This window comes from Arachis duranensis, chromosome 4 (assembly GCF_000817695.3).
Source record: "Arachis duranensis cultivar V14167 chromosome 4, aradu.V14167.gnm2.J7QH, whole genome shotgun sequence".
NCBI lineage: Eukaryota > Viridiplantae > Streptophyta > Magnoliopsida > Fabales > Fabaceae > Arachis > Arachis duranensis.
The window spans coordinates 695901-719364 of NC_029775.3; the positions used below are offsets into that span (position 1 = coordinate 695901).

Sequence of the window (23464 nt, forward strand, 5' to 3'; positions counted from 1 at the left end):
ATAATTTTATTTTGTTTTGCACTATCCATTGACAGAATGACATATGTGTCTACTATTTATAATTGTAAAAGACCTAATCGATATTATTTTTTTTAATGACTAATTAGTCCCCTAATCGAAATACTCGAAAATCTAATTGCCATTTTACTAAAAAAATTATGTTTTGATTGGCAAAAAAACATAAAATTATAATACATATATTTCATTAAAGCTTGATATAAACTTGATTATTTTAGCACAGAAGATCTGATGTTGAATAAGTGAATAAACAATTGCTAATCAATTATCATTGAAGAAAGCCATAATAGGATCATAAACAATTTGTTTAGCATTAACACCCATAACGAAATCAGCATGAGCATAGTTTTCTATAAACAACAAGACAAGCTTATTCTTATGATGATCTTTGAGGTCCGTGAGCAAAAGCTTGACATCGTTTACATCAGATAACATATCTTGTCCACCATAGCTTAGGAAAAGTGGGAACCCATTTGGAATACTAGCCATATCATAAAGAGGAGGACTAGCCTCTCCATAGTGTTGTATATTTTGTTCTTCATTACCATAATCATACTTTGCTATTTTTCCTGTTCTTATCACTACTCATAATTCATACAAAAGTGAAGTTTATTAGAAGCTATAGATGAATATGAAGAAGTATTAGTTCAATAATTTATAATTTTACAAAATATAAATAAAAGTAAAGTGATAAATAAATACTTGAAGATTTATATTTTGGACAAATTAGTTTTTAAATAAAAAAAAGGTAAGAAAAAAACCTTAAACGGTCTCTGACAATTATCTCGAAAGACAACGAGGTCCTTAACAAAAAAAACTCAACCCAATCCCTGACCTTTACTTTTATGGGACTGATTAGTCTATGTGTAAAAAAAAAGTCAATATTATTTTTTTGGCACAAAAACTAATCAGTCCAAAAAAAATCAATGACCGGATTGAATTTTTTTTTTTTGAGAAGCCTCATAGTCTTTTCAAGGTAATTCTCAGGAGTTGGATGGGGTATTCACTCAAAAAAGTACTAATAAATTCTTCTAAAATAATAAATATTGACAAATAAATTCAAATTAAAACTTTTTATCCTAATCATAAAAAATAATTTGAAAGTAATGTATTATATTTATTATTCTAAAGAATTTTATTGATAATTTTTTTAGAGACTATTCTGTCCGAAATATAAATTTTTATGGATTTATTTGTTAATTTATTCTATAAATAAAATGCTTCATTTCAAACAATATCTAACTAGTTACAAAAATAAAATGATTAGTCAAAAACTTTATTGACTAGTCATAAAATAAGTATTTCAACATAAAATATCTAATAGGAAAAATATCTAACAGTAATAAATTCTCAAACATTACCTAATTAAAATACTTACTTTGTGATAGATGTATCAAATTCTTGGTAGATGATGGTTGCGGTTCATTATTAAGAAATATATTTATTCTCGAAGAATTTATGCAACAATTGGGACCTAAAATTTGAATTAACAAATATTAAAATAAAGTCTCATTTTGGTGGAATCAACATATACATGCATTGATGAGTGAAAATCATCATTCTAATAACATTAAGTACCTGTAAAAACAGTCATTAGATCTGAACAATTCAGTTTTAAGCTTCTGCAAATGCCCTCTAGAAATTTGGATGCAACATTCCTTATCATTAGAAAATATATTGTCAAAAAAGAGATTTGTGTTAGTTGATTCTATATCCGAAAGAAATTAATATCACATATGAGTGTTCTGGGTGCGTTTATTTATAACTACGAGACACTGAGATAAATATACAAAATTAAATTTGACAGATGAGATATGGATAGAGACATTGTATTTAGAAACACTAAATTAGTACATTTTGTGTTCATCATGACAAAAAAGACATAAAAATTATAACAAAAAATATAATTTATTTTTATTTTTTATTTTATTATTTTTGTTAATTTTTCATAATTATATTTTTTATTATTATATTTTTTTTCAAATTTTTTAAATAAAAAATGAAAATAAATTTGACTTGTTCTAATTTATTACCAAACAAAATACAAGAATATTAATTTTTGTATTTCTATCTTTTGTGTCTTGTTTTCCGTCTCTTGTCTAATCATCTTTTCAGACCTAAACCCAGTCTAATATAAAGCAAAAATTAAAAAGACATAATAATAAATGAAATTTTCAGTTATGATTTTGTCATACTCATTGGGAATGAATTCATGAAGGCCCAACCAGTAAACATCCTGTCAAAATATAAAGTGAAAAAAATTACATCAAATAATTTTGCATCATTTTAAATTTTCTTTGCTCAAATAGTATATATCTTACATTTGCTATGAAAAGGTCGGCAGCAAGCTTTGTTGGTTGCGACATAATTTGATTCAAATGAGCAATTGGGCTAAGTAATGCGGCTGATCTCAACATATTCATTAGTTGCTCTTCAGAGAATGCAGCTAATGCTGTTAAAGTTCCCTGAAATTAAATTTCATGTTATCTTTACGCATAAACAGATTTACATATAATTTTGATATACTCACAATAAAAATTTTACACAATTGTTTAATCATATTCGTTTTTTAAATAATTATTCAAGTGTTCAATGTAAAAAGTTATTATTTTGCTGTTGTGACATTATATAATTAAATACACATGTAAAATTTACATTGACAGTGTATTAAAATTAAATTATTTAATTAAAATAATAAAAGTTAAACCCAAACTCACCAAGGAATGACCTACGTAGTGCATTTTCTGAGCGGTATGATTGAATACATAACTGAGTGAAGCAGGAAGATCATAACTTACTAACTCATCCCATGACCAATCCCAATATGCCTATTATAATAATAGAATAAATTAACAACCAACCAATTAGAGGTTACCAAATTGGCTTCTTAATACATATCTCGGATGCATGAATTTCGAAATCTGCCGGCATTTTATTTGCATGTATGGTATTTGTCTATTTGAGATGTGATTATACATTTAAATACATAAATTATCTCAAAAAAATATATATTAATAAATAAAATATTTATTTTATTGTCCTATATATGCATATTTTTAGGCGGTAGATAAATGAAACGAGGATCTATTAGAGTGATAGGCAATGGACGATTGTGTAAATTAACAAAAAATAAGCAACCAATGTAGAAACCTACGTCGAGTGTAAATTTCAAAACTAATAAGGTGGAGTTTCATATCTATTTGTACATTTATAAATACTAATTAACAACTTTTTTCTGTCTTTTTCTTTTTACTTTTTAGGAGAAGAAGCAGAGAACTTCAAGTAAAAGGGTCTGAAAATTGTAAAGGAAAAAGTTGGAAATCTTATTTCTTTGGCTTCAAATTTAGATATGAATGTGAATCTATGTAGTTTGAAAATAATGATAGGAACCAACTTTTTCAGGTTTTAAAAAATTATTTTGTTTGTATTAAAATTTAAATTCTAAATTCTAAATATTTAATTAGAAGGCTTAAATTATAAACCTTAAAAATAAAAATCTTAAAATTAAAAGAAAATCACTAATATTGACAAAATAAAAGTTGGCTCTCATCTGGATATAGCTTTTATGAAACATCAAGAGCAGGGCTAAGTGTATTTTACTAAAAAATAAAAAATAAAAGAACCATGTCATTAGGACTAAGTGATGTATGGGCGCTGCTATATTTTGTCCCACGAGTGTTGGCAAGCCACACATCAAAGCCTTTGTCCGCTAAGATATATGCCAATGATTCTTCCGGAGTGTTGAACAACCATGTTATAGCATCCTTAAAAAAAAAAAGTTAAAAAAAAATCTAGCAACAACAATGATAGAGAAAGTACAGGAAACTAATAGAGTATTTGTATAATGTGTACAATAGAGTTTATGAATATTTAGTTCAATAGGATATCAGATGTTTATTATTCCTGAATATTCGGATAATTATTCTGGATAATATGGATGTATTGTGTTTGAAAAATTAGTAGTATTTTATTTTGGATGTTCATTTTTTAATTTATATTAAGCCAAATAAATAGCTCATTGTACACATTATATAAATACTCTATTGACTCCCTAATAAAATTCACAATAATATTGTTGTCTCAACAAGCAATGCACCTACGATAAAGAGACCATGATGCAAAAGAACTGGTGGCTTGTCTGCTGCCTTACCGGATCGCCCCGCCGGCATCCTCTGCAGGCTAAGAATGTAGCCATCTACCGTCGTAACCTGATCCAGTTTAACAAAAAAAATCCCTCAAAAAATAAATGCCTCTAATTAATGGCGTTGTAAAAATATAACGATTTATATTGTCTCTTTTAATTATTTTAAATTTTTGAGATAATTAATATCATGATATGGTATATAAAAAAAAAGAATTTTGTTAGGGAGTCAATAAAATATTTGTACAAATGTATACAATGAACTATTTATTTGGTCAAATATAAGTTAAAAATGAATTTTCAGAGTAAAATACTACTAATTTCTCAAACACAATATCCCATATTATCCAAAATAACCATTCGGATACAGAGATAATAAACATCTTTAGTATTAGAGATATAATCATTAGTGTTATCTTTTTTCATCATATATTAAAATATATAATACATATAAAAAAAATTAAATTATATATATATTTATATATAAATATATTGTAATTGGTTTAATGACGGATTTTTTACGTACAAATAATATTTTTATAAATGATAATAATATGCACCTTGTGTTCTTCACAAGCATAACCCTGTGTCTCTACCATTCTCTTGCAAATACCGTCATCTGTGTATAGTGTTTTCCTCGCATGTGCTTCTGCAATAACGCAAATGAAGAACACGAGAAGCTGACTCGCTAAAATCTTGTTGATCATCGACATTGTGGTTATCATGGTCTAATGCGTCACCGGAAATTAAAAATGCTTTCATTTTATAACCAACTTTTGTAGTGCAAGGACAAAATTTGAGAAAGATTTTGCATTTTACAAGTTTTAACGTTTTCTTCTTGGATGGACTTGTAATTAATATATATGTTTACAAAACTATGATCAATGTATATATACTTGGCGTTTGAACAAAGGCATTGAAGTTGAATGGGTAATTTTTAATTATTTATATTTTGTTGACTTTCAAAATTAAGTATTATTGTTTATTTTGACATAACGTATCCGCCAGAATTTTGAAGATCGAATGTTCATTTGTCCTTTATTTTCGGTAAATAAATAAACAAATCTAATCACTTATTATTATTTTTTTTAAGTTGTTCCTTTACTCCTATTCATTTTTTTTTTACTTTTTTCACTTTCAAGTAGTGTTCTTTTTACTTAATTTTTATTTTATGTTTTTTTTAGTTTTTGGTTAGTTCCTTTTAATATTCCATTGTTCCCTAACTTTTAAATTGTTGGTTAAATTAATGTTGACTTCTTAAATTTTTTTATAATTTAAAAGATAAATTTTTTTTATCTTTTTTCACTTCTTAACAATTACTTTTAAAATAAAAAAATAAAATTATCGAAATGGCAACCGATTTGGGTAGTTGCTAAAACTTGAGTCGTCACTAAATTAAACATAGTGGGATTTGGATCCTCTAAAGTTTGAATTTCACTTTAGAGAGTAAAGTGTGATCTTCTACCCTTAAATAGTTTCTCTTTCATATTTATTTTTGGTCCCACCTATGAAATCAATGGTGAGAGATCACACTTTATTCTCTAAAGTGAAATTCAAACTTTAGAGGATCCAAATCCAACATAGTGACTGACTTCTAGTAATACTTAGAGACTGATTTTCACCAAAGGACCACCAAACCATTATTAAATGAGATCCATCACAAAAAAATCAATTACTAAATAGCAACCAATTTTTTTGTTGCTAAAATTGATATGGTCACTAAAAATCGATGGCTAAATAAAAAATGTTTTTGTTGCTAGATCACTCGCTAATAACCATTTTCAATTTATTCCTAGATAGCTACTAACTTTTTAGTCTCCAAATCAGTTAGTAATACGTGATCTAAAAATCTTAAAATTGATTACTAAATTAGTCACTACTAGTATTTTTGCTCGTAATAACAATACGAAAATATAAATCTTTTGAAACTATGTCAACTTTATTTTAATATTATAGATTATGACAGAAAATTAAATATTTATATAATCAAACTACTTTTATAAAAAGATCATATGAGAAAAAGTTCTCATCAGCTAAATTATATGTAATAAATATTTGAAGGAAGAGAAGTAAAAATATAAATTAGAAATATAGGCCATCAAATTTAAAACTAAATAAAAAAATTAAAAAAATATGCATATAATAATATTTTTTTATGGGAATAATATTACAGAATTATTTTTTAATTATATTTAATTATGAATTTAATGTATTGTTTATAATTTTATGAATTTATTTAAATTATATTATTTTATTAATTTTATTTGTTGTAAGACAAAAATGTAAAAAGAGATAGAGAATGTAACGAGAGAGAAAAGAAAGAGAAAGATTAAAAAAAAAGAGGGAGAGTTTGTTAATTTTGGAGGAAAATATTTAATATAATTGTAATGAAATAATATCTCGTGACATATTTTAGTTTATCAACTTATTAATATAAAATATAAAATATAAGTTATAAAGGATATAGAAAAATGGAAAAGGAAAAAGAGGTAGATAAGAGGATGGAGGAAGGGAATTTATTAATTTTGGAGAAAATATTTCATCTTAATTTTAATGAGAGAGTGTTATGTGATATATTTTAGTTGTTAAATAATAATATAATATAGTTATATTTGAATTTTAATTTCAATATTTTAATTTTAATTTCAATATTTTAGTTTTAATTTAATTTTAATTAAAATTAGAGAATATCATGTTATACATTTTGATTTTCAAATTTATAATTAGCCATTGATAATGATATATAAAAGAGATAGAGTGAATATAAGAATAAGAGAGATAAAGTGACGGAATGAATGAGAGAGATAGAGAAAAAAAGAGGAGGAGAAGGAGAAAATTCTTTAATTTAGAAGGAAAGATATTTGATTATTTCAATTATAATTAAAAAGTGACATGTGAATATTTTGATTATAAAATTAGTAATACATAAAAATTACTACTTTTTAATTATAAATTTTAACTAAAATTCATATATACCATATTAAAATTGAAATTTCAGATATAATTATAATTCAACAAAATATAAAAATATCAAACATATGTTATTTTTTCATATAAATACCAATTAGCATTCACAATGTTCATAATTCAAATGAAAGAATAATGTTTACATAATTAATAAAAATAGCATATATATTCTATCGATGGATATAAGTATTGGACAAAAATTGAAAAAAATATCATAATTTTTTTGGCTCAGTTTTGTTATCATTTTGGCTACATAATTTGTAACTTGAAATTTGTGTAAACTCTAATTAGAAATAAACTAATAAATCATATTCATCATGTAAACTCTTTAGTTGAGTAATTTGAGAAATTAACCGATATCATGTATGTACATGTGTAATCAAGAAGTATGTAAAAATTTTAGATTAAATGTTTTTGTAAAAAGTTAAAATATTTTATACTATGTAATAATAATAATAATAATGATAATAATAATAATAATATATTTATCGTTAAAGTATATTAAATTCAATAATATTTTGTAAGAAAGTCAAAATATTAAAAATAATTACGAGCTTTAGTAAAATTAATTTAAAATTTATAAACAAACTTAATTATTAATGAATCAAGCGTGATCTTAAATTTGGACTAACACGTACGGTCTAATCCTAATTGTTATTTGTGATATATTAAATTGGATAATACTGAATAATGCTTGAATTATAACATTTTTTGAGACACACTTATTTATTTTAAAAATTAATGTGTAATTTATTTTGTTTGAAACAAAATAATTTAAATATTCTAATTCAGAGTAAAAAAATAAAATAAATAAAGTGAATACTTATTTTGGTAAATATTTTTTAAATTATTTATTTTAATAATTATTATAATTAATTTATTTATTAAAATAAAAAATCAAGTGAATAGGTGATCCAAGAAGAATTGAAGATATTATCCAAAATCTAGGGAAGCATTAAATGGGCGCCACATGGACGAGTCGATGTGGGATTAAGTGCTCATAATGTAAGAATGAACGTGTGATATGATAAGGTATGAAATGGAAAGCATTGTGCATCCTGTATCCATTGGAAGAATTCCAGAGTATCAAGTCATAAAATCAAATGCAACTTCTCTAAGTGTAGGCGTAAGCCACAAGTGCTTGTTTTCTCAGCTGCCATCCCTCAGACTCAAATCAAAGGGACTGGCTTTGGGAGCCATACACGCCTCAGCCTCTGATGCTTCACAAAAATGGCTTCTTCAGCCAGTTGGTCAGTTCACTTCCATCTTTTGCCTCACTCTAATAACTTTCATCATCTCTATCTACCATCACCTCATAACTCAGAAAAATTATTATTACGAGAAATCTTAGAATTTATTGTTTTTGATTATCAATTAATCATTAATATTAAAAAAAATAGGATAAAGTATATTATTGGATTGGAATTAAAGAATTGATGACTAAGTGTGAGAGGCTTTTTATTTTTAGCATTGTGATTCAAAATGGTGTTTTTCAGCGATGTGAATACTTCATGTATTTTTTTTATGGATACCATAAATTCGAGAGTCAAATTTGTTGTTTTAATTAAAAAAAAAATACAAATCTAAGGGTGAGATTTGTGATTTACAATTTTGTTTTAACAAAACTGACTCGATTTGTTTATCCTTTGAAAAAATTTTCAACCCCCACAATTCTGAAGCTCAGATTTCTCTATTATCCCAAATGGAAGCTTAAGTTTTGTTTCCAAAACCAAACTAAGTCTCCGATTTGTGAATTCTAATTTATCTCCATATCCGTAAAAAACACACCATTTTTTTATAATTGAGTATAACATATTCTAAATTTCCATAACTAAAAGAATTAGCCTAAGTGAGAGCCATAAAAAATCTCTATTATTATTATTATTATTATTAGAATAAATAGTTATTTTGGTATCTAAAATTTTGATTTTGTCAAAACGGACTCACACATATATTTTTGATAAAATGAATAGTTAAATATCTATTTCGTTTGATAAAATGCTCTAATCATTAACCCATCACTTTGAATGATTAGATCATTTTGTCAAAATGAAAATGTTAGTACAGATTTGGTAAATTATCCCGATGGATTAGATAACTAATAAGCTCAATCCTTCATAAAGTTATCCATTTGAACTCTTCAGTTACCCGCTTAAAGCACTAGTTGTTGAATAGGATTGTTTTTTTCTATTGTGATTGACAAAGTGGTTGATCACATTGGAAACAAAACTGATCTAATCTACTTGCATTGATAGGAGATGGAGATACAAGGCACATAGGCTTCAAAGTTGAGATGCCAGGTGCATATGAAATTGCTTCTGTAAGTGATGTATATGAATCATTATACTTTTATATGGCTCAATATACTTCACATTAACTAGTTTCTTTTTGAATTATCCAGCGTGAGGTGACAGTTGGACGCGTTCCGGAGAAAGCTGACTTGGTGATTCCTGTTGCAACAGGTAAAATATACGAGTAATACTAGATGACTATCAGAATTTATTGTGTTTGGTTATAGTTAGCCGTTAATGGTTAAAAGTATAGAATAAAATATGTTGTTGCATTACTAAACTAAATGAACTACACTAAAGGAATTGAGATAATTACTAAGTAACGACAAGAAAACAATCAATTCTGATAGCTCTTAGCATTTCTCAAAAAGTACCACTTGGTGACACATAGGAGTGTTATTGGTTCGGTTTGGTTCGGTTTTGGACAAAAAATCAACCGAATCGATCTGTTTGGTTTTTATAGAGTACCAACTAATCGATTTGCTGTCTGTGTAACAATCGAACCGAATCAAATCGAATCAAAAGCAGTTTAATTCGGTCGATTTTTTCAATTTTTAAATCTTAACTAACAGAAAATTAATCCCAGTAAAATGATATTCAAAACAATCAATAAACTAAAATAACATTACATTACATTTAAATTCAACACAATTTCAACTCATTCCAACAACTAAACATAAAACAAACACATTTGTTAAGTCTAAAATTTCTATTTCAATCCATTATTAAAGCCATTTTTTCGGTTCGGTTCCTACCAAGCCAACTGAAAACCGAACCAAACCGATTGATTTAATTCAGAAAAAACCAAAAAAATTGATTTTTTTGGTTTTCTATTCTGTTTGCGATAAATTTCGATTCGGTTCGGTTCAATAACTTACACCCCTAGTAACATATCTGTTTTATTCCGTGTACTATGCTTTGTTATCGATTAACCAATTCAAGTTGGTTCAGTAACTTACACCCCTAGTGAGACATCTGTTTTATTCTGTGTACTATGCTTTGTTATCGATTAACCAATTCCAGTTGAACTATTTTGGCAATTATCAATTCAGTGATCTGATGTCAAATATAAAATTTGCTCTTACACTTGCAGTTTCGGCAGTGCATGCACGCATTCAGAAGAAACAAGGAAATCTTCTTGTCACAGATTTGGATAGCACCAATGGTACATTCGTCGACGACAAGCGGCTGAGACCGGGAGTAGTTACCACTGTATCTCCGGGGAGTAATATTACATTTGGTACCTACTGCAACACATCTTTATCCACTTGGTTATTTTTCTTAAGGAACCCTAGAAGACCATTAGAATTTATTGTTTTTGGCTATTAGTTAGCTATCAATTTTAAAAGTATGTGATAAAATATGTTACTGGAGATAGTACCTCGAATAAATGAATTTAAACGTAAAAGGGGTTATTCCTATGTCACTTAGGAGTTTTTTTTTCCTTATAAGAAAAGAAAAAACGAGTGCATGCTCATGTTACTCTTTGAAATTTGGTGCTTAAATCAAGTTGGTCCATGAAAAAAAATATTTGAATTAACTTGTTAATTGATATTTTCTATGAATCATGTTACTCCCTATGAACACTTCTGTGTCACTCCAATGACTAGTTGATGTGGAGGATGACATTAGACTTGTTGGAAGAGGTGTGAATAGTAGTTAGTGTGGGATGAGAAGTGTGAATACATATTTCTATGATGCAAACCTTAGAACTGCATTAAATAATATAGATGCTTTTAGTTTCCTACTTCCCTTATGTTCTTGTCTTTTCTGATTCAGTTTTAGCAGCCTTTAGTTGCGGTCAGGTATTAGATGTGTATGAGAAGAAGAGGGTATGATTTAAGAAAGAGAAAAAACCTAAAACAGCATCTGACAATTATCTCAAAAGACAACGAGGTCCTTGATAAAAAAAATATCAAATCCGGTTCCTGAGCTTTACTTTTATGGGACTGATTAGCCCCTGTGCCAAAAAAAAATTAATGTTATTTTTTTGATAAGGGACTGCCGGCTGGGTTGGGTGTTTTTTTTCTTGAGGACCTCGTTGTCCTTCGAGATAATTGTCAGGGGCTGGGTGGGGTATTCACTCTTTATTAATAAGTCAGGAATTAGAAAAGCAAAGGAACTCTCAAGGATCCATAATGTTCGCATTCTCATACATTCTTAGTTTTCTTGTTAGCTTGAGCTCCAAGTTTAGTTGTAAATAAGAACAGAGATGGAGGTAATAAGGTAGAAGGGTAAGAAAGTAAAAATTACATGATGTTAGAGAGGTTGGTTAATTGATTGGGAAGTTAGTTGGTCTCAGAAGAGGGAGTTGGAACTCTCTAAAGTCCTTTGAAGTTTGAAAAATTGTCAACAATCCCCACCAATGACAATAATACAGTATCTTTTCTTACAATTTTGCTTTTGCTTCTACTTTTGCATCTGATTCTAGTGTCCAACAAAGATGTTGCTATGTCGAACTTTAAGATGTTCTGCCATAAATCTCTTTGGTGTTTATGCTACATTTCGTCCACAACTCAAGTTTTCATAGTTTTTCAAAATGATATGCTCATGAGATACATACCATAACAAAAGAAGTACTACAATAATCATGATTTTTTTTGTCAGGAGACACCCATCTGGCTATGTTTCGTGTATCGAAGGTCGAAGAAGATACAACTGCAGACACCAATGAAGAAATAGAAGCTGCGGAAGAAACTGATAAGGAACCTGATAATGCTCAAACGGGTTGAACATCCTGGTGTATGTTTTGTATCTGCTCTACTTAGAATAGTGTATGCTACAACAACCAAAAAAAGGATAAAAAAAATAATAATAATTGTGCATGCTACATCAGGTATACATGTTTTGTGTACTGAGAATAATAAAACTGTGCATATTGTGATGAAAGGGCCCTGCTACACATACAAGTAAAAGGCCGTACAAGTTTTACAAGTTATCAGTCCAAACTTCATTAACACGCGCATTAACTCATTTTGAATGGAGCGTAACTACACGCGCCCCACTCAAATGGTTTCTCTTCGTCTTCTTCTTCTTCTTCTCTTCTTCTTCTTCTTCGCCTTCGTCTTCTTCTTCTTCCTCTCCGTCTTCCTCTTCCTCTTCCTCTTCCTCCTCCTCTTCTTCTTCTTCTTCTTCTTCTTCGTTTTTTTTCGATTTTCATGGTTTCTGAAATTCTTCTTATTCTTCTTGCTGCACGTTCTTCTTCCTCTTACTCTTCTTCTTCTCCTTTTCTTTCGTTTCTGCACGTTCTTCTTCCTCGTTTTCCTCTTCTTCTTCTTCTTCTTCATTTACGTCTTTTTCTCTCTATTTTCTCGTTTTTTTTTTATTCTTCATGGTAAAATCGTTTTTGAAGAAGAAGAAGCAGCAGAAGATGAGGAGGAGAAAGAGAAAGAGTTCTGAATTATGCATAAGATGTACTTCAACGAATTTTGGGTGTATTTTCTTAAATCCTTTGGGTGTATTTTCTGTAACCCTTTGGGTGTATTTGAGTGATATCTGACTGATATCTATGGGTGTATCTGACTCATATATATGGGTGTATCTTACGGATATCTATGAGTGTATTTTTCATTTCAGAAAAAATGGCAAGCATTACAAAAATACACCCAAACGATTACATAAAATACACCCAAGAGATTACAGAAATACACCCAAACGATTACATAAAATACACCCAAGAGATTACAGAAATACACCCAAACGATTACATAAAATACACCCAAGAGATTACAGAAATACACCCAAACGATTACATAAAATACACCCAAGAGATTACAGAAATACACCCAAACGATTACATAAAATACACCCAAGAGATTACAGAAATACACCCAAACGATTACATAAAATACACCCAAGAGATTACAGAAATACACCCAAACGGTTACAGGAATTCACCCAAACGATTATAGAAATACACCCAAAAGATTACAGAAAATACACCCAAAGGATTTAAAGAAATACACCCAAAATCATGCATAATTCAGAACTCTTTCTCTTTCTCCTCCTCATCTTCTACTACTTCTTCTTCTTCAAAAACGATTTCAGAGCTTGATGTCAAAAAACAATAGAAATCGAGAATAACGAAGAAAGAAAACAGAGAGAAAAGCACGTAAATGAAGAAGGAGAAAGAGAAGGCAAGAAACAAAAGAAAAGAAGAAGAAGAAGAGGAAGAGGAAGAAGAACGTGCAGCAAGAAGAAGAAGAAGGTGCAATAAAAACGTGCCGTAACAGTATGTGGAGGAACTAACGTCAACGACGAAGAACAAACCAATGAGAAAGGAGGAGAAAAGAACGATCACAAAAGAAGGAGAAGAAGAAGGGATGTAGCGCGTCGTACGTGGAGCAGCGCGTAATTTGATTTTATTGTTTAATAAACTTGTAAAGCATACAAGCCCTAATGGCTTGTATGCAGAGCTTTTCCCGTGATGAAAATGATTTTATCATGTTGTCATGATGCCTTGGTGGTTGCTTAAATTTTATTAGATCTTCGATATTGCCATCAGGAACATGCAGCAAAGGTAACAAGATTTCGGTTTGAATTGACTTTTAAAAAAGTACTTTTTTATTTTTTAAAAAATATTTTTTTAATAGATAAAAATTATTTTATATTTGTACAGACTTTTTAAAAAGAATTTTTAATTATTAAAAACATCTAATGCTTTTGCCTTTTTCAAAAGCAAGGTATTACTAGCTAAAAAAATTAATAATTTGTTTTTTTAATAAAAAATATTTTTTTAAAGACATATTCAAATAGATTTTAAATTGAACAAAAATACTTTATTAAAAAAACTTTTTTCATTAAAAAAACTAATCCAAACTAGCACATACTCAACTGCTCATAAAAAAAGAGACTCATAACAAAGAGACATTACATGTGAGACTATGGAGGTTTTTATTATGGTCAATAATTTACAAGATTGTTCTGGGTTTATTGATCTTTTAGTGTTAAAAATTCGAGATATCATATATTGAAAATGGCTTGCTGATCTTCGGTTAATCTTGAGAGATGCAAATATAGTAGCAGACATCATGGCGAAAACTGCAATGAAGACCCTTTCTCCCTAAATGGAGCTTCCGTTGCCTTAAAAGGAGTTTAAAAATAGTATTTAACGGAACTGTCTTTATTAAACAATTTCTTGTTTATTTTTTTTTTTGTTTATTTTCTTTTAAGTCACATAAAAAACTGCTGGTAAGTCCAAAGATTCAATAAACCTTTTCATTTCATTTATTTCAAAAAAGTACAAGCACAATTTAACACCTCCTTCTCGTGCACCTTTTATTTATCTTATATTGCAGAGTAACTTTTACTGTGCTTTATTTGTATGTTTTCTCTTCTTCTTTCCACAATGAAAAATTCAATAACTTGAGTTATTCGCTATTGTTATTCATAATAATAGTAGTATTTAATTTGGAAGAATGCATTAAATTACAATAAAAGCTTCAGAGAAAAAGCAGTCGACCACATAGAAACAATCAAGAAATTGAATATCTATAAAACTAAATGACATTGAGAATGGAGAACTAAAAGAACATGGAGACAGAGACAATGAAGCCAAAAATGAAAGTGAGGACAGAGGCTTGAATGGTTGGAGCTCCATTAGCATTATCTTTATTTCCTGAAGGGCTGCTTGCAGCAGCTTCATTTGAAGATGGACTTGCATTACCTAAATGATGTTGTTTACAATAAGTTAAAACTCCAAAATAATTGTTATGCATATATATTATAGATGGACTATGATATGTGTACACCAAAATTAGCTATCAAAATTAGTTACTACTATAAAATACATGCTGAAATACAAAATATTCGTTGAAAATAAATTAAATTACACATATATTTATACACAAATATAGTGGTGACTGATTTTAGTAATTAATTTTAGTGTACAAATAGCATTTTTGTATTATAGAACAATATTACATGACCAACAAATATTATCATTTTTAGCCTGCATTTAGCCAACAATAATTTACACTCATATTTACAGATGTTTTGTACACAAAAAACATATAATTTATACTTATATTTACCAAATTTTGCACACATAAATCAATACAATTTATATCCACGTTTTTTAGAATTTACACACATAAATTAATAAAATTTATTTGTTAAAAATAATTTAATATTTGTACTGGCCAATAATGACTAAAATTACTAAAAATTGTTAGCTTTTAAGAATTTCTCTATATTATATAGGATAAAGTATACTTTTTGTCCCTAAAGTTTGACAAAAATTTTAAAAATATTCCTAAATTTTATTTTGTTTTAATTTTATCCCAAAAATTTTCGATTTGTATCAAATATACTCTCTAAGCTAAATTTTAAAAAAATTTAAGACCAGTCTAATACACCCATTACTTTCGTAAGGATGGCTTTAACCTCAACATATTTTCTCAGAGATTAATAACTTCTATTCCAAGTGAATTTTATTATTTTACTATATTAATGCAAAGTTGATTAATAAGGAATTGAATATCTAACTATGTATAAAATTCAAGTGGTATATACCGGGACTAGGAGCAACTCCACTTGAAGAATTAGCGGTTGATCCTTTTGGTGCCAAACCTTCATTATTTATTTACACAAACGAAAATTAGTTAGAACATATGCGGTTTCAATACAGTACTTTATTTTGGCATTAAAAAGGAAAGTTTATAAATTTTTTTTAAAGAAAAAAGAAATTTGAGTATATTATATTCTCCTCCCTTGACAAATAATTTTACTTTACTACATTTCTCTCCCTTATATTTTTAACAAAGAACAACAGACTCCATGAAATGGAAAAAAATACTTTTAGTAAATGTAGTTCATTCATATTAAGTTATTAACATATCATATCACAAGGATTTTAAAATTAGAAAAATATTAGTTAATATTTTAATATGGATTAATTATTTTCGAGATTCAGATAATTTTACTAAATTCATAAATAAATTCTTATATTTTAAAAGTTGTAATTAAATTTTCATATTTTATAAAAAAAAATTAATTAGATTGTTAGCATCACAAAAATTGAAAAGAATCAGAATATTCTTAAGTATATAATTATAGGAACTAAATTTAAAAAAAAATGTAAAAACAAGGACTCAATTGCAAGTTAGACTGTATTATCATATATCAAAGTTTCTTTTTATTTTTAATTAAAGAAAGCTTAATTGTTTGTTCTTTGTGATTATAAAAAGTATAATAGAAGATAATTATTTTGTTGGAAACAAATGTTATATATTTAAAAGTTTTACCAATTAATTCCCTACAAGAATAAGCCTAAAAATCTATATACAAATTTAAAAATACGGGGATCTCCATCTTAATTAAACCTATTAAATAATATACAATTGTTTCAATAATAACAAATTTTATTTTTAAAAAATACAGTAAATGGTAAAGTACTTTGTATTGTTAAGGTTACCAGTAAAATATTTTGTTGAAAGAAAATGAAGTTTATCAATAATTTATAATGTATTTACTAAAAAAATTTAAATTTCTATTATAGATAATTTTAACAAATGCCAGAAAAACATTTCCTAACAAAACCTGTAAGTAAAATAATTACAAGGGTAAAAGTAAAGAATAATCAAATGATGGAAAACTTACTTGGTGATGCAGATTTACTTGGAGGCAAGGACACAGGGACTCCCACAGCTGTAACAAAAGAAACACTTGTTAAGACCGGGACAAAAACAGCTGTTTTCAATTAAAAATGAAATAAAACAATGTAGGAATAAAAAATATCTTTAAATATCTTTTTGAATACAGGAATAAATAATTACGGAGTAAATTTCTGGTCAAATTAGTTCTTGAAAAATTATTTATTTTTTAAATTAATTTTTGAATAATTTTTTTAATTAAATTTATTTTTTAAAAATTTTAGATTAGTTAGATTAATTTTTTTGTTACTTTATTTGTTGATGGTATCAAAACTTACAAACGTAACATTTTAGTGACATTTTAACACATTTAGAAATTTTAATTGACTATTAACATAATTAATTTATAAAATTAGATAAAATTAATCTCAAATTGAGAGATTTGATTGTCTCAAGTTCTCTCCACAATTAAGTTTTGATTTGATATAATTTTATAAATTTATTATGTTAATAATTAATTAAGACTTCTATGTGTGTATTGAAATACAATATTATTTAATATTTTATATTAATAAATTTTGACACTATTAACAAATAAAATAACGAAATGACTAATATAACTAATTAAAAATTTTTAAAAGACGAATTTAATTAAAAAAATTGTTTAAAAACTAATTTAAAGAACTAGTAAATTTTTAGGAACCAATTTAACAATTTACTCAATAAACATATAAAAATTTACACTTCAGATAAATTATATCTTAAAAAAATATCAATAAAATTTTTTATTTAAACTAATTTATTCATGTTTATGTTTATTATTCTAAAAAATTTTATTGGCATATTTTGAGAGACTAATTCTTCAATGGTTTATTTTCTTTAAATTTTTTTGTGCAAATTAGTAAAATAGAAAAGATTGACAATCTTCAACTAATAATAAACTTTTCTGATGGATTTAATGTTAAAATCAAGTTGAAGATATGAAACAAGGTAAAAAAAATTGAAATGTTACCTGAAATAAAAAAGGTAAATGAAGTACGTTAAAATCTAAAATCTTAATAAAATTTAAATAGTAAAATCTTCATACAAAATTTTTGTAAAATCAATTGATATCAACAAATTTTAAGAATTTAGTTACTATAGTGTGAGGAATGAAGTGGATATACCTGAACAGGTGCTAACTGGGGGAGTGGTGAGACGGCAAACAGAAGGAAGCTTAAGAGCTCTGTTGAGATCAATCTTGATTCCAACGGCGTCTGGATTCCCAAGCAGCTCACACAAGCAGATCGGGTTGCTATCAATCAGCCCTGCCAGCTCAGGACAGCACCCTTTGTCTGGCTTCGTTTCATTGCTCCCATCTTCCACATATGTCAGGCAGTCTGACATGTTTAGCAATGCCGTGAAGCACGCGTTCTCCGCCGGCGACGGAGCTGCCGCCGGCGAAACGCACTCTCCGCAGCTTGCTGCCATCGCCAGGACTAAAGCCGCAAGGGCTACCGCTACTCTGCACCCACCGCCCATTTGATTCCTTTGATCTACTACAACAACTAGAGATTCTTTTAAAGCTGCCTTGGGTGGGTAAAATTTGGGGCTATCAAGGGAGAGAGGGTGGTAGGTTCTCGTTACTGTAAATAATGAGAAAATATAAGGAACCAATAGAATATTTGTACTATAATAAAATATAGAGATGTTCGATTTAGAAGGATATCAGAGGTTTATTGTGTTTGAAAAATTAGTAATATTTTATTCTAAATATTCATTTTTCAATTTATATTGAATCAAATAAATAATCTATTATACACATTATACAAATACTCTATTAACTCTCTAGCAAAATTCATAAATAAATACAAGAGTGACTTTCTTCACTTGGAAACCGGTTCCCTAACTTTAGGTGGCTGAATTTATTGAGATTAACAGCCAACCAACTCATTGTGTACCATGCTGATGCCACCTCTCTTTGTCTTTTTCTTTCTCTTTCTCTATTGACATCTATTGATGCAACTTCCACCCTCTTTGAATTAAAGGCGAGAAGGGTTTGATCCAAAATTAGGATTTTTTTCATAATATATAATAATTATATTAAAAATTAAGTTTTATATATTTTTATAATATTTTAAATAAAATATTAAATTGATTTTTTATGTTTGAGTTTAACTTATTTTGGTCTCCAAAATTTAAAGTGCTATATTTAAATAAAAAATTTTATTTAATTTTAATGTAGTCTTATCGTAAAGTCAATATTAAATAATTAATGAAACTTAATTTTCAAATATAGAAAATTTATATAACAAAATTCTTCGGTTCATGTACCTCTCAAATTTATATCTCTTCTTGAAAAAAAAACATTAAAATTTAATATTATTATTGTCAAATTCATATAAGTTGTTTATCGTATATTTTAGAATATCTTTGGTTATCTTTTTATGTTAGTTTTAGTGTTTAAAGAGTTTTTAAATCACTATAATCACTAGTGGGTCACTAGCTATAATTTTAATACCTAGTAACACTTTAATTTTTAGTAAATAAAAAAAAATGTCATCTAATTAGCAATTTAATTTTCCTACGTGAGTTTAAATGTTCAGTGATTATTTTTATTTTTAATGAATTTTAAATGCTTAATGGTTGTTTAAGCTTGTCACTCACTCATGTTTTATGAAAGCAACTGGAATATGGTTAGAGTTTTTGTCCGGGTTTGAGTTCTGAAGGTTTTTGTGAGTCATGCTAAGAAATTTTCTCTGGGATGCCGATAACAAAGTGACGAAGACGTAGCTCTTGAGTCGGAAAAAATATGCTTGCCTCAGATCTACTACGGTTATGAGAAGCAAGTACATCTGTGGAGATGGGTTTATTCCAACTACAAAAAAGTATCCACCTTGCTTCAAATGCTTGGAATTTTTATTCTGATTCTAATGACTATTTTTCTTAGAGTAATTTTTCTTTACTTTTTTTTTATTCACTCTAATGTTTATCTAAAAAATATAAATTTATTTTAATATAATAATAATAATTTTACTTAAGCTTATTAATTAATGGCAGAACAAAATTACTCAAATCAACCAAAACAAAAAATTTTTCAGTAATCCATCAACGAACAAATAAATATAATTCGAATCAACATGATTCAAACTGCAAATTCAAGTAATTCGAAACAACTTGATTCGAATTACCTTTGAAAGGAATTGCATGTAATTCGAATCAAGTAGATTCGAATTAGGTGATGATAAATCGAATTGACTCGATTCGAATTAGTAGGCACACGTGACTCAATGGAATTCGAATTAACTTGATTCGAATTACTGTGTTCCAGACCTGTATATATATGTGATGAACGTGAGTTGCTCTCAATATTGAGAGGTCAAATGGCTGGTGAGGACAGTTTTATAGTGTTGGTTCACCACAGAGGATCGATTAAGAGGAAAACTCGGTCAGGTGTCAAGTTCACCGATAAAGATCCTCTCTGTATTATCGTCAGTTCTACGACGAGCTATGATGACCTTGCTAGGTCTGTACTGCAGAAACTAGGTCTGGACGGTGTTAAAAGGGTTAAGAAGTTTTTCTATCGCATTCCAATCACGGTGCTCCAAGATAGCGTGAAGTATGATTGTTTCACGATCGGGAGTGATTAGGACTTGCAGGCCTTGTTTCTTTGTCGCTGGCAGTTTTTCGAAGTGGGGACACCGGAGCTGTTGGCAAAGCTGGTTGATGTGGTGTCTAACTCGGGGGGTTCAAACCGGAATACCAACACTTTAGCGATGGTTGCCGGTTCTAGCTCAAGACCTGCCGTTGCATCTTCCTCAGTTCCCGCCTACGAGCCACCCGCCCCGGTTGTCGCCTCCCCTTCGTTTGCTGTTGATCTCAACGGCAGTGTTGGTGACGAGGTTGGAACAGCGAAACTTGTACCTACCTCTGTACACTGTGCTGCATCGGCTGGGGCTGGAGATGGATTGTTTGATGATGTAGAGGACGATGATGTCGAGCCGGATATGATTGCTGATGATAGTGGCGATGATATTGGAGCGAGTGAGCCTGCCGGTGCCGGTGGTGGCTCTAGCTCTGGCACACAGCAGTACCCTCCACATTTTTCATCTTTGGACCTGGATGCCATGAGGCAGCCGGGGGTACCTGAGGAGGCTGCAGGATTTGGCGCTAGAGATGCAGAAGGATCAGCTGGTATGACAGAGTTTCAGGTTGGTCAGTAATTTCAGGATAAGGAGGATGCCCTGTTAAGTGTGAAGACTTACAGCATCCGCCGAGGTGTACAGTACAAGGTTGTGGAGTCTGATTATCGCCGTTACGTTGGCAAGTGTTCTGAGTTCGGGAATGGGTGCACATGGTTGATTCGGCTGAGTCTTCGGCAGCGCAAGGGCATATGGGAGGTCAAACGTTACAATGGACCGCATACTTGTCTCGCCAGCTCTATCTCCAGCGATCACAGGAGGTTGGATTATCATGTGATATCGGCATTCATTATGCCAATGGTTAGAGCTGATGCATCCGTTAGCATCAAGGTGCTCCTAAATGCGACTGCCTCGCACTATGGGTTCAGGCCGACCTATAGGAGGGTCTGGATGGCGAAGAAGAAGGCTGTTGCACTCATTTATGGTGACTGGGATGAGTCTTACAACGAGCTCCCAAGGTGGATGTTAGGAGTGCAGGTGATCATGCCTGGTTCTATTGCAGTTCTTCGGACTAGCCCTGTTCAAGTTGGGGGACAGCTGGACGAATCTCAGGCTTATTTTCACAGACTGTTTTGGACTTTTCTACCGTGTATCGAGACATTTCGTCATTGCAAGCCGTTGGTTAGTATTGATGGGACGCATCTATATGGCAAGTTTGGGGGTACTCTGCTTGTTGCAATTGCACAGGACGGGAACTCCAACATACTCCCTGTTGCATTCGCACTAGTCGAGGGTGAGAATGCTGAGTCTTGGTCATTCTTTCTCTCCCACATCCGTCATCACGTCACCCCACAGCCGGGTCTGCTCGTTATCTCTGACAGGTATAATGGCATCAAGGTCACCCTTGAGGCTCCCGACGGGGGCTGGCTGCCTCCGGCTGCATACCGAGCTTTCTACATTTGGCACATAGCAGCAAATTTTGCCCTCACCTTCAAGGGTAAAGACGCAAGGAGGCTTATTATTAATGCTGCCTATGCTAAGACGGAGGTTGAGTTCGATTACTGGTTTGATATTCTTCGCTCGGAAGATCCGACGATGTGTGATTGGGCAAACCGGATTGAGTATTCATTGTGGACACAGTATTGCGATGAGGGCCGGAGATTCGGTCACATGACGACTAATATATCTGAGTGTGTATTCAATCCTCAAGGGTGTGAGGAACCTTCCTGTATGCTCCTTGGTGAAAGCAACGTATGGTCGGTTGGCCGAACTTTTTGTACGCAAGGGGAGAGAGGCGGAGGCCCAGCTGGGTACTGGACAACAATTCAGTCAACACCTTGTTAAATGTATCGAGGCCAACTTGAAGACGGCAAGGTGCTTCACAGTTACTTTGTATGACAGAGACAACTCCGAGTACACAGTCGCAGAGACCACTCCTACTGGTTCTTTCTCCCTTGGTACCTACAGGGTCTCACTCGGATCTCAGACATGTGACTGCGGATACTTCCAGGCACTTCATTTTCCTTGTCCGCACGCACTGGCATGCTGTGCCTACTCACGAGTCACTTGGCACTCCTACGTCCACCCTGTCTATCGACTCAGTAACGTTTTGTGTTTATCAGATGGGATTCAGACCTCCAATCCCAGAGGGTTTCTGGCCACTATATGATGGGCCGACGGTGATACCGGACCCGAACAAGAGGCGTGCAAGGGAGGGTCGTCCCAGGTCTACTCGGATACGGACGAACATGGACGAGGCAGATCCAAACCGGCCTAAGAGATGCGGCTTATGTCGGCAACCCGGACACACTCGTCGGAGCTGCCCACAGGTCGGAGGTAGCCAGGGTATACAGTCATAGATGGGTAGGGTTGGTTTTGTGCTGTTTGATTTACTAGTGTCCGTTGTATCGAGTTTTAGTTTTTTAAGGGAAAAAAATGTCGTACTTGCATATGCGTTGTATTTCTGCTGTTTTTAATGATCATGAACTACTAAATAATTTAATCTGCCTCTCGAGTCTTTGTCGAACAGATTCTGGGTCATGTTCTCTGGGATTTGGTAGGGTATGAGGAAGTGAAACTGATTCGTTTCTCCCTTGGTTCGAACTGCTTATATAGGCAGCTAACTAATAATTCGAATCAAGTTAATTCCAACTACTTTTTGTGACCAACAGTGAATAATTCGAATCAAGTTAATTCGAATTCCATTGAGTCACGTTTGCCTACTAATTTGAATCGAGTCAATTAGATTTATCATCACCTAATTCGAATCTACTTGATTCGAATTACATGCAATTCCTTTCAAAGGTAATTCGAATCAAGTTGTTTCGAATTACT

At 30.4% G+C, this 23464-nt stretch overlaps 4 protein-coding genes across 5 annotated transcripts; 2 read left to right on the plus strand and 2 right to left on the minus strand.

Annotated features, from left to right (window-relative positions):
- Positions 1-279: 279 nt before the first annotated feature.
- On the minus strand, positions 280-4872 carry LOC107482352 (triacylglycerol lipase 2). Its single transcript, XM_052260118.1, has 9 exons — positions 4720-4872; positions 4096-4226; positions 3642-3798; positions 2736-2846; positions 2340-2483; positions 2214-2254; positions 1597-1676; positions 1397-1492; positions 280-599 (listed from the first exon to the last, which is right to left on the minus strand). The coding sequence occupies exons 1-9, from the start codon at positions 4870-4872 to the stop codon at positions 280-282; spliced, it is 1233 nt and encodes a 410-aa protein (XP_052116078.1).
- A 3238-nt stretch (positions 4873-8110) lies between these two features.
- On the plus strand, positions 8111-12351 carry LOC107482466 (uncharacterized). Of its 2 annotated transcripts, none has more exons than XM_016102966.3 (5): positions 8111-8376; positions 9382-9446; positions 9528-9588; positions 10511-10657; positions 12028-12351. In XM_016102966.3, exons 1-5 carry the CDS (start codon positions 8151-8153, stop codon positions 12147-12149), a joined length of 621 nt encoding a protein of 206 aa, XP_015958452.1. In that variant the 5' UTR covers positions 8111-8150; the 3' UTR covers positions 12150-12351. The 2 variants fall into 2 exon arrangements, with proteins under 2 accessions (XP_015958452.1, XP_015958451.1); XM_016102965.3 differs by having other exon boundaries at positions 8115-8376; positions 12025-12351.
- Positions 12352-14620: 2269 nt separating this feature from the next.
- On the minus strand, positions 14621-18972 carry LOC107482467 (non-specific lipid transfer protein GPI-anchored 2). Its single transcript, XM_052260049.1, has 5 exons — positions 18861-18972; positions 18176-18634; positions 17017-17064; positions 15931-15987; positions 14621-15082 (listed from the first exon to the last, which is right to left on the minus strand). The coding sequence occupies exons 1-5, from the start codon at positions 18940-18942 to the stop codon at positions 14940-14942; spliced, it is 789 nt and encodes a 262-aa protein (XP_052116009.1). The 5' UTR covers positions 18943-18972; the 3' UTR covers positions 14621-14939.
- Positions 18973-20764: 1792 nt separating this feature from the next.
- Positions 20765-22989, plus strand: LOC110280108 (uncharacterized). The gene is made up of 3 exons (XM_021140651.2): positions 20765-21199; positions 21248-22358; positions 22598-22989. Exons 1-3 carry the CDS (start codon positions 20765-20767, stop codon positions 22987-22989), a joined length of 1938 nt encoding a protein of 645 aa, XP_020996310.2.
- Positions 22990-23464: the final 475 nt, after the last annotated feature.

Bases quoted from the DNA above. Each gene is read 5' to 3' on its own strand.
- LOC107482352 (XM_052260118.1), bottom strand. From the start codon at position 4,872: ATGTCGATGATCAACAAGATTTTAGCGAGTCAGCTTCTCGTGTTCTTC. The intron at 3,799-4,095 runs AACAATATTATT...GATTTTTTTTTA, and splicing joins GGTGCATTGCTTGTTGAGAC to ACTTTTTTTTTTTAAGGATG. The intron at 600-1,396 runs GTAAGTATTTTA...AATTATGAGTAG, and splicing joins TTTGATACATCTATCACAAA to TGATAAGAACAGGAAAAATA.
- LOC107482466 (XM_016102965.3), top strand. From the start codon at position 8,151: ATGATAAGGTATGAAATGGAAAGCATTGTGCATCCTGTATCCATTGGA. The intron at 9,447-9,527 runs GTAAGTGATGTA...TGAATTATCCAG, and splicing joins GTGCATATGAAATTGCTTCT to CGTGAGGTGACAGTTGGACG. The intron at 10,658-12,024 runs GTACCTACTGCA...TTTTTTTGTCAG, and splicing joins GGGGAGTAATATTACATTTG to GAGACACCCATCTGGCTATG.
- LOC107482467 (XM_052260049.1), bottom strand. From the start codon at position 18,942: ATGAGTTGGTTGGCTGTTAATCTCAATAAATTCAGCCACCTAAAGTTA. The intron at 18,635-18,860 runs GTATTTATTTAT...CATTATTTACAG, and splicing joins AAGTGAAGAAAGTCACTCTT to TAACGAGAACCTACCACCCT. The intron at 15,988-17,016 runs GTAAGTTTTCCA...TAAATAATGAAG, and splicing joins AAGTAAATCTGCATCACCAA to GTTTGGCACCAAAAGGATCA.
- LOC110280108 (XM_021140651.2), top strand. From the start codon at position 20,765: ATGGTTGCCGGTTCTAGCTCAAGACCTGCCGTTGCATCTTCCTCAGTT. The intron at 21,200-21,247 runs GTTGGTCAGTAA...TTAAGTGTGAAG, and splicing joins CTGGTATGACAGAGTTTCAG to ACTTACAGCATCCGCCGAGG. The intron at 22,359-22,597 runs GTATGCTCCTTG...TGGTACCTACAG, and splicing joins AGGGTGTGAGGAACCTTCCT to GGTCTCACTCGGATCTCAGA.